Source organism: Salmo salar, chromosome ssa03 (assembly GCF_905237065.1).
Source record: "Salmo salar chromosome ssa03, Ssal_v3.1, whole genome shotgun sequence".
Lineage (NCBI taxonomy): Eukaryota > Metazoa > Chordata > Actinopteri > Salmoniformes > Salmonidae > Salmo > Salmo salar.
Window position 1 is genome coordinate 93,567,961 of NC_059444.1, and position 9,041 is coordinate 93,577,001.

Below are 9,041 nucleotides of genomic sequence, written 5' to 3' on the forward strand. Positions count from 1 at the left end.
GTATTGATCAACTAAAAATGGATCAATAAAAGTATCTTATCTTGCTGTAATTCCAGTTGAGATGATGATGTCAGAGTCAGATATGTATGGTGAGAGTAGAGGATATCTCACTGAATGCTCAGTACCTTGATGGGATATGTTCATTTAGATGCTGTAAGTTAACGGCTCTGTTCAATTCGCGTCGCAGAAGTTCAGCTTTACAGCTTGATTGAAATGTAAGGGCAATGTTCTGGTGGGTCCTGTTAGTGGGGACTGCATTCACAGTAAACGCTGCAATATAAATGTAAAGGTAATCTGAACTGCTTCAGCGACACAGAATGAATAGAGCCCTAAATCAGAAGTTAAAACAATAACAAAGAGTTGTTTTTCGGTAAAAAGTTGAGGGATTGGGGCTGGAGAAATGGAACCACTCTCCATTACAGAGACACTGCTATGGAAGCAAGGACCAAACATCCATGATATCAACATTTGATCGTTTTAACCATGTTTTGAGTTTGTTTACATTTACTTTGTTTACCAACTCCAGGTTATATTTTTGGTTCTGATGGGGTACGACAGTTGAACTAAGCTCATGAGGCATTTATAAGTTATATTCTTCAAGAATATATGGGTATATATTATTAATTTAGTAAAAAATGTATGTAGCAACTGCTGATTGCCCCTTTAAGAATAGATGGTAAATCATCTACTCTTTTATTTCTCATAAGTCAAGAGAAAGTTGCTGCGGTAAAATATTATTTAACCAATCCATTCTATTTGTCTCATGTAAAATTAGATTTAAGCATTTTTCTAAATGACGTTTCTATTCAACAGAACCAGATATTACACATGACTTGTATTTTGGGATATTTAGTCGCTGCTTCCGAACCAAACCATTCTATCGTCAGTCGTACTGTTAAGCGGTTATTATGACTGGCTGATGAACAACACAATTGATTAAGCCTGGCATCTCCAGGGAGTCGGTGTGACAAACAGCCTCTCCTCTCTGTGTGTTCATCTGACTGGTCCCACTGGAGAGGTTCTGCCCTGGGGGGAACAGAGAGAGGAGGTAGAGGAGGAGGAGGTAAAGGGAGCCAACATAAGTCTTCAGCTCTCAGGTGAGGTAATTCACATGTAATGTGGTTCACTGAAACATCTCTATTATACAGAGTAGGGGTCTATAAGGGACAGAGCCAGGCACAGGGAGCCATTTCAGTGCCAACACAAATAGTATTAGAATTTAAGAATTTTGAATTTATATTAAGATATTGAATTTGAATGTAATCTTTTTTTATGTTTAAAGGGCAATATCACTCAAAAACCAAAATAATTTTTTTTGTCCACTGTTGATACAGTCCCAAAATGATTTGCATGTCAGCAGTCAAGGGATTTAAACAAAAAAGTGCAATCTGCATCATTATGACACGTTTCTTCTTAGAAGTCTTAAATATCTTGACAGCTTGACTGCTGACATGCGAAACATTTTGGGACTTTATCAACAATTGACTAATCAACGTTTCATATATTCAACTTCTCAGATGCATTCTGATTCAGTTTTCAAATTCAGATCTCTAAATTCAGATTCAATACCAGAGACAACATCCTGGTACTTTGCCAGCCAGGAAAGGTAGAGGAGAACAGATAGAATCAAACACTGTGGTCAACAGAATATTCTGGTGGTTTCTGAAGACCATGTGGCATGATGAGTTTATTTTCTTCCAATGATTTTGAATGTATCATTTGAACAGCTCTGGCTATTAGCTAATATGACCCCATTCCTGAAAGCTAAGACTCCCTGAAGCATGGATATAACCCAGGTGGTTTGATAAACGTTGTTGGAGACTTGAAGACTTGTGTTAGCTTTCTGAACTAATCCCTATGGGCTTTATCTAACACAGTCTTGTGACATGCAGGAGACCTGGTTCAAACCCAGTCAGTCACAAGAACAACACGAAATAGGCAGTGAAAGGCTAGCCTTAGAAGGGCTATGACAGGACATTTCAACTCTATTGTTATGGGGGTTAAATTCTATGTGATCTCCATAGATCAGGAATGGGGTCATATTAGCCAATAGCCAAAATGGTTTCAATGCTACATTCAAACTCATCATGCCACATGGTCTTCAGAAACCACCAGAATATTCTGTTGACCACAGTGTTTGATTCTATCTGTTCTCCTCTACCTTTCCTGGCTGACAAAGTACCAGGATGTTGTCTCTGGTATTGAATCTGAATTTAGAGATCTGAATTTGAAAACGGAATCAGAATGCATCTGAGAAGTTCAATATATGAAACGTTGATCCACTTGAAATGATGGTTTGCAAACTTGATACACAGACAATGAATGCAATATCTACTATATTGAAACTGAATGTATAATTGTTGAACTTGAATATTCAAATACATTGAATTTTAAAACTGAATGCAATATTAATTCAATTCCATTTTTAAACATGAAATATGTTTGATGATAATAATTTGATGAATTCAATGATTCAATTTGTGCATTACAAATTCTAAAAGATGAAATGAAATTACAATATCTTAATACAAATTCAAAATTGTGGAATTCAAATACAATTTCTGTTGGCATTGAAATCGCTCCATACATGGAGCAAAGCATAGGTGTTACGCCCATTGAATATGAGGGGGCTCATGCCATTTGTTGGATAGAAATATACCCATCACTTTCTTCTACACAGAATTGAATAGATATTACATTTGACTATAAGTGCCTCCTTGAAACAGATTAGATGCCAGGGAGACTTAAGGTGGAAGGAGAAGCTGAGCTGTGAGGCCTACAGCAGGTTGTCAAAGCTGAAGAGCCTGGTACTGTATATGGACTTTACAGCAGGTTATCAAAGCTGAAGAGCCTGGTACTGTATATGGACTTTACAGCAGGTTATCAAAGCTGAAGAGCCTGGTACTGTATATGGACTTTACAGCAGGTTATCAAAGCTGAAGAGCCTGGTACTGTATATGGACTTTACAGCAGGTTGTCAAAGCTGAAGAGCCTGGTACTGTATATGGACTTTACAGCAGGTTGTCAAAGCTGAAGAGCCTGGTACTGTATATGGACAACAGATCTGTTGGAGCAGCATCGATACTGCCTTCCCCAGATCTGTTAGAGTAGCATCGATACTGTCTTCCCCAGATCTGTTGGAGCAGCATCAATACTGCCTTCCCCAGACCTGATGGAGCAGCATCGATACTGCCTTCCCCAGACCTGATGGAGTAGCATTGATACTGCCTTCCCCAGACCTGATGGAGCAGCATCGATACTGCCTTCCCCAGACCTGATGGAGCAGCATGGATACTGCCTTCCCCAGACCTGATGGAGCAGCATCGATACTGCCTTCCCCAGACCTGTTGGAGCAGCATCAATACTGCCTTCCCCAGACCTGATGGAGCAGCATCAATACTGCCTTCCCAAAATCTGTTGGAGACCTGCAAGTCCTTTTATCCAGGTGCAATAGGGGCGGTCCTCGTCTCCCAGTGGTCCTCAGGCGAGGGTGTATTCCCTGTGCACACAGTTTAACTCTCCAGAGAACATCCAGTCTGGGTAAAGAGAAACCTTCCCTATAGTCCCTAATTGAGCCAGAATAACAGAACAGTTCCCTGTACACACAGTTCACACATCGTTTCAGCTCTCTAAAGTGTTCTAGCGTGTCATTGGAGACTGTCAGTTCCACAGAGGGCTCCTTGGTAGAGCCAGAATAACAGAACAATAGCCTGCAGGGAGGCCTGAGTGCTGTTTATCAGCTGTCTGTGTGACTGAAGAGGATCGTGACACAGAGGTCCATACGTACTGCAGCTCAGCTGAGACTCTGGGCTTAATTATGAGAACACTAGCTGGGAAGGAACTTTCCATTAAAGGGTCAGACCGCAGTTGAAACAATAACAAAGCGGCACCCAGCCACTTGTTTTGGTAAACAGGTGAGGGATGGGGTTTGAGAAATATAGCCACTCTCAAATTCACAGACAGAGCTATGGGTACAAGGACTGACCATTCATGATAAAAAAACAAAATTGTTTTCATCCAAGTTAAATTGGAGACCAGATTGCTTTGACATTATAGTTTTAACCGTGTTTTGAGGCTATACAGTGTTTGTTTACATCTACTTTGTTTACAAACATTGTAGTAAAACCAGGTTATATTTTGGGTTCTGATGAGGTACGACAGCTGAACTAAGCTCATGAGGAATTTATCAATTTTATTCTGCAAGAATCAATGGCTATATATCATTCATTTAACAGTCCAAAAAAGGGAGGGATCAACTCCGGGTTGGGCCTTTAAAGGTCCAATGCAGCCGTTTTTATCTCAATATCAAATCCTTTCTGAGTAACAATTAATTACCTTACTGTAATAGTTTTACATTAATATTGATCGACAAATTTACAAAAATGGCTTTTTAGCAACAACAAAATAATTTCAAGCAATAATTTTGCTTTGACTGTCTGGGAGTGGTCTGAATGAGGTTGAGTGATCTGAATGAGGTTGAGTGATCTGAATGAGGTTGACTGATCTGAATGAGGTTGAGTGGTCTGAATGAGGTTTGGAACTCTCTTTGCCACCGGTCTATTACAACTTATACCGCCTGGTGATGTCACCAGGCAAGCTGAAACTCTACCCATGCAAAACCTGCTGATTAGAAGGTAGATTGTATTTTCTACCAGCAACTACTAGACAATAACACTAATACATCTGTTCACACTTTTACAGTGTTAGTTTCATCAGCTGGTGTACAATATGATACAAAAACACACGAAAAACAGAATTTTGACTGCTTTGGGCCTTTAAAGCATGGAATAAGGTGCTATACCATGATGTTAAAGGGGATTATATATACAGATATATTTGACATGAAGACATTGGCAAATGGAAGCATACTTAGTGATGCTTAATTCATTAGTTGTGGGTCACTTCTTCACTATAAGGTTAAACTAGGACTTTGGAGATTAACATATATACACCCATCTAAATTAGATTTTACTACGGACATTTGATGAATAATTTATGTATTACGTTGATTATTCATGACGATTTACTTTTAACTGCTAATCTGTATATCTATTAGTGACAGACCATGGTTGCTCACCGTACCTGTCCAATTTAACCCTTAGTAATAATGTATTATGTATATACTAGATCAATTCATAAATACATTCATTAATAAGTGTCTGTTCATCTTTAAGTCACTTTTTTCCCCCACTTTTATTCATCTTTTTTTTTATCTCCATCAGTCTTGTTTAATCTGACCTCTGACCTCTGCGGTGTGTAAAGTAAACCATGGAGGATCCTTTCATTCTATATTCATCACTCAACACCACCAGCCTCCCCACTGCTCTCAACCCCATGAACAACAGTACTGTTACTGACCTCATGACCAACGCTACGGTCAAACCCTTCAGTGTGTTTGATGGGTGCGAGGAGAATGTGTCAGGGATCCTCTTCGACCTGTCTGTTCAGACCTTCAACGTGTTCCTGGGACTCCCCGCTAACATCTTAGGTAGGTAGCCCAGAGGTTACAGAGGTAAGAGCAGTCCACCAGTAGCCGTAAGGTTGCTGATTCCAATCCCAGGAACTATCTTGTACCATTGTGTCTTTCAGCAATGCTCTTAATCTTTACATAACTCCAGGGTATTGCTGACCCTATACTCCTTCCAGTGTGTTACATTTATATAACTCCAGGTTATTGACCCCTGACCCTATACTCCTTCCAGTGTGTTTATATTTACATAACTCCAGGTTATTGACCCCTGACCCTATACTCCTTCCAGTGTGTTTATATTTACATAACTCCAGGTTATTGACCCCTGACCCTATACTCCTTCCAGTGTGTTTACATTTACATAACTCCAGGTTATTGACCCCTGACCCTATACTCCTTCCAGTGTGTTACATTTACATAACTCCAGGTTATTGAACCCTGACCCTATACTCCTTCCAGTGTGTTACATTTATATAACTCCAGGTTATTGACCCATGACCCTATACTCCTTCCAGTGTGTTACATTTACATAACTCCAGGTTATTGAACCCTGACCCTATACTCCTTCCAGTGTGTTACATTTATATAACTCCAGGTTATTGACCCCTGACCCTATACTCCTTTCAGTGTGTTTATATTTTGTGTGTCGGGAGCAGAGAAAAAAAACTCATTTCTGTCTCTGATGGACGATGAAACTAGCTAATAACATTGTTGTCTTGCCTTGTGTTAGTCATGGTGATTCTGCTCCGTAACCGCAAGGAGCCGTCCTCCTCAGACATCTTCCTGGGCTGTCTGGCCTTCATGGACGCTTACTTCGGCATCATGGTCCCCTTCAGCTATCTGAACCTCTACTACTGGCACAGCAAGGATGTCTGGTCCGCTCTCATGTTCTCCTTCGGCGTCAAGGTGCAAGGCTATAGGATAAAGGAGAATTTAGTGTATTTGGATTCTGTAATTTCAGCGTCTGAAATTGTACCCTGTTACATAGCATACTACTTTTGACCAGATCCCAATGGACACCCCTATGGGCCCTGGTCAAAAGAAGTACACTATGTAGGGAATATATGTCGTAGAGGTTGCATCCAAAATGACACTCAGTTCCCTACATAGTGCTTGTTGGGCTCTGGTCAAAAGTAGTGCACTATATAGGGAATAGGGGGCCATTATTTTGTACGTAACATCTCATCTGTGACATTTGACAATAAGTAAACTTGTTTTTCTCCACCTCCTCCTCCTCCTTCCTATTCTCCTCCTCCTCCTCCTCTTCCTCCACCTCCTCCTCTTCCTCCTTCCTATTCTCCTCCTCCTCCTCTTCCTCCACCTCCTGCTTCTCCTCCTCCTTTTTCTCCACTTTCTTCTCCTCCAGGACACCAGCGGTCCTCTGTTCCTGTCCTGTATCTGTTTGGATCGGTTTGTGGCGGTCCTCTTCCCTCTTTCCTACGGCCAGCTGAAGGACACCAAGTACAGGGTGTCTCTCTCGGCGGTGGTCCTGGGGCTCACCTTCACCTACGCCTCCGCCAAGACCATCGGGGGCCTGCACAACTTCGAGAAGGTCAATCCATAGATCAATCAATCAATTACTCAATAGATTAATCAAGCAATCAATCAATAGATGAATCAATCAATCCCACTTTATTGTATAGCACATATTGGACAAAAGTAGCAATACAATGCACTTCACAATATAACATAATAAATAAATAACATACATTAATTAATAAAAACAACTAAAACAAAAAGTTAAAGGTAAAAACACCAAATAAAACCACGGCTAAAAAGGTGCATTTACATATTTCTTTGATAAATATCCACTTCTGCTACCCTCAGGTCTTTACAGGGACAATCCTGGCAACGTTTGGCTGGATGGTGTTGTGTAACGGAGCCATCCTGGTGGCCCTGAAGAGGTCCCGCGGCTCCGGGAAGGACGACATGCACCCCATGAAGAAGAAAGCCTTCAAGATGGTGATGTCGGTCCTGTCCATCATCGTGTTCAACTACTTGCCGCCGGTGGCTCTGTTCCCTTTTCAGGTGATGACCTGGGTGGGCGCATTGTCCATCGAAATAGAATAGATAGAATCACAGACCCATTGACTTGACTCTCATTGACTCATTGACCCATTGACTTGACTCCCATAGAATCACAGACCCATTGACTTGACTCCCATTGACTCATTGACCCATTGACTTGACTCCCATTGACTCATTGACCCATTGACTTGACTCCCATTGACTCATTGACCCATTGACTTGACTCCCATTGACTCATTGACCCATTTACTTAAATGAGGAAGCCAGTTCTAGTGATTCTATTTCTATGGTTGTCCTTAATAATGTTGCCTGATGTATAAAGATACATTCCTAGATGGCTTGTCTACAGGTTTGAACAGTTCCAGTAACTTTCCCCAAATTCCCACGTTTGCTAGAAATCCTGGTTGGAAGATTCCTGGAATAGGAAGGGAATAAACAGGAAACCCAGAATACTCCAACAAGGATTTCTGGAAAACCTGGGAATGTTGGGAAAGTCACCAGAACGTTGCAACCCTACAGTAGCACTGTCCTCAGAGATATTGCCAGATGAACAAAGAGAAATCCTATTATATTATTTGCACAGCAGTTGAGTGTTCTGATATCCCCTTCCAGGACCACTACCCTCTGGATACATTCCGCTGCCTGGTGCAGCCGGTGGGGTACGCCTTCATTAACATCAGCAGTAGTATCCAGCCCATCATCTACCTCTCTCGACTGGAGAAGATCCCTTTTCTCCCTGAGGCCTGGAACAAGTGGGGCTCCTCCTCCAAGGTGAAAGAAAAGGAGGTGAAGGTGGAGACCATCTCGCCTGCCTAAAGATGAACGGGCATCAGTTTCTTGTGAAATAAGTGATAGGTTCTCAAAATACAGTTGTTATAAATGTAACAACTGGACGATGGAATAAAATGAATGGCCAGTAAACAATGGATGAAAGTAATTTGCTTACATTCCAAATAGCTAATATATATATCCTGTATATGGTATAGATTAAGGAGCAACAAAAAATCTTTATGTGTCCTTCAAATCTCTCACTTGCTGGAACTATTAGGCTAGGACAGAGACGCCATCATGTGTACAAGATGAGAACTACATGTCACTCCTGTAAAACACTCAAGATTTTTTGGTGAATCATTTGGAGAAAAGAAATATGTAATAAAGCTCTTACAAACAGTTATTTTTCCAGTCTTTTGTTTTCATGTTTTCTTTGAAATTGATAATGAACTCTTCCTCCCTCTATCTTCAGTCTGTTATGATGGAGAGGAGAACCAGATGATATTTAGTCTGTTATGATGGAGAGGAGAACCAGATGATATTTAGTCTGTTATGATGGAGAGGAGAACCAGATGATATTTAGTCTGTTATGATGGAGAGGAGAACCAGATGATATTTAGTCTGTTATGATGGAGACGAGAACCAGATGATATTTAGTCTGTTATGATGGAGAGGAGAACCAGATGATATTTAGTCTGTTATGATGGAGACGAGAACCAGATGATATTTAGTCTGTTATGATGGAGAGGAGAACCAGATGATATTTAGTCTG

At 40.8% G+C, this 9,041-nt stretch overlaps 1 protein-coding gene across 1 annotated transcript; it reads left to right on the forward strand.

The window, feature by feature from the left end:
• Nucleotides 1-958: 958 nt before the first annotated feature.
• On the forward strand, nt 959-8,587 carry LOC106602016 (G-protein coupled receptor 183-A). Its single transcript, XM_014194459.2, has 6 exons — nt 959-1,097; nt 5,223-5,488; nt 6,201-6,376; nt 6,837-7,022; nt 7,298-7,498; nt 8,111-8,587. Exons 2-6 carry the CDS (start codon nt 5,269-5,271, stop codon nt 8,312-8,314), a joined length of 987 nt encoding a protein of 328 aa, XP_014049934.1. The 5' UTR covers nt 959-1,097; nt 5,223-5,268; the 3' UTR covers nt 8,315-8,587.
• The last annotated feature ends 454 nt before the right edge of the window (nt 8,588-9,041 follow it).

What these genes read in the sequence shown, in the direction of transcription:
- LOC106602016 (XM_014194459.2), top strand. Translation starts at nt 5,269, where the DNA reads ATGGAGGATCCTTTCATTCTATATTCATCACTCAACACCACCAGCCTC. An exon ending in ACTCCCCGCTAACATCTTAG is followed by an intron (nt 5,489 to 6,200) that starts GTAGGTAGCCCA and finishes GCCTTGTGTTAG; the next exon opens with TCATGGTGATTCTGCTCCGT. An exon ending in GCCTGCACAACTTCGAGAAG is followed by an intron (nt 7,023 to 7,297) that starts GTCAATCCATAG and finishes TGCTACCCTCAG; the next exon opens with GTCTTTACAGGGACAATCCT.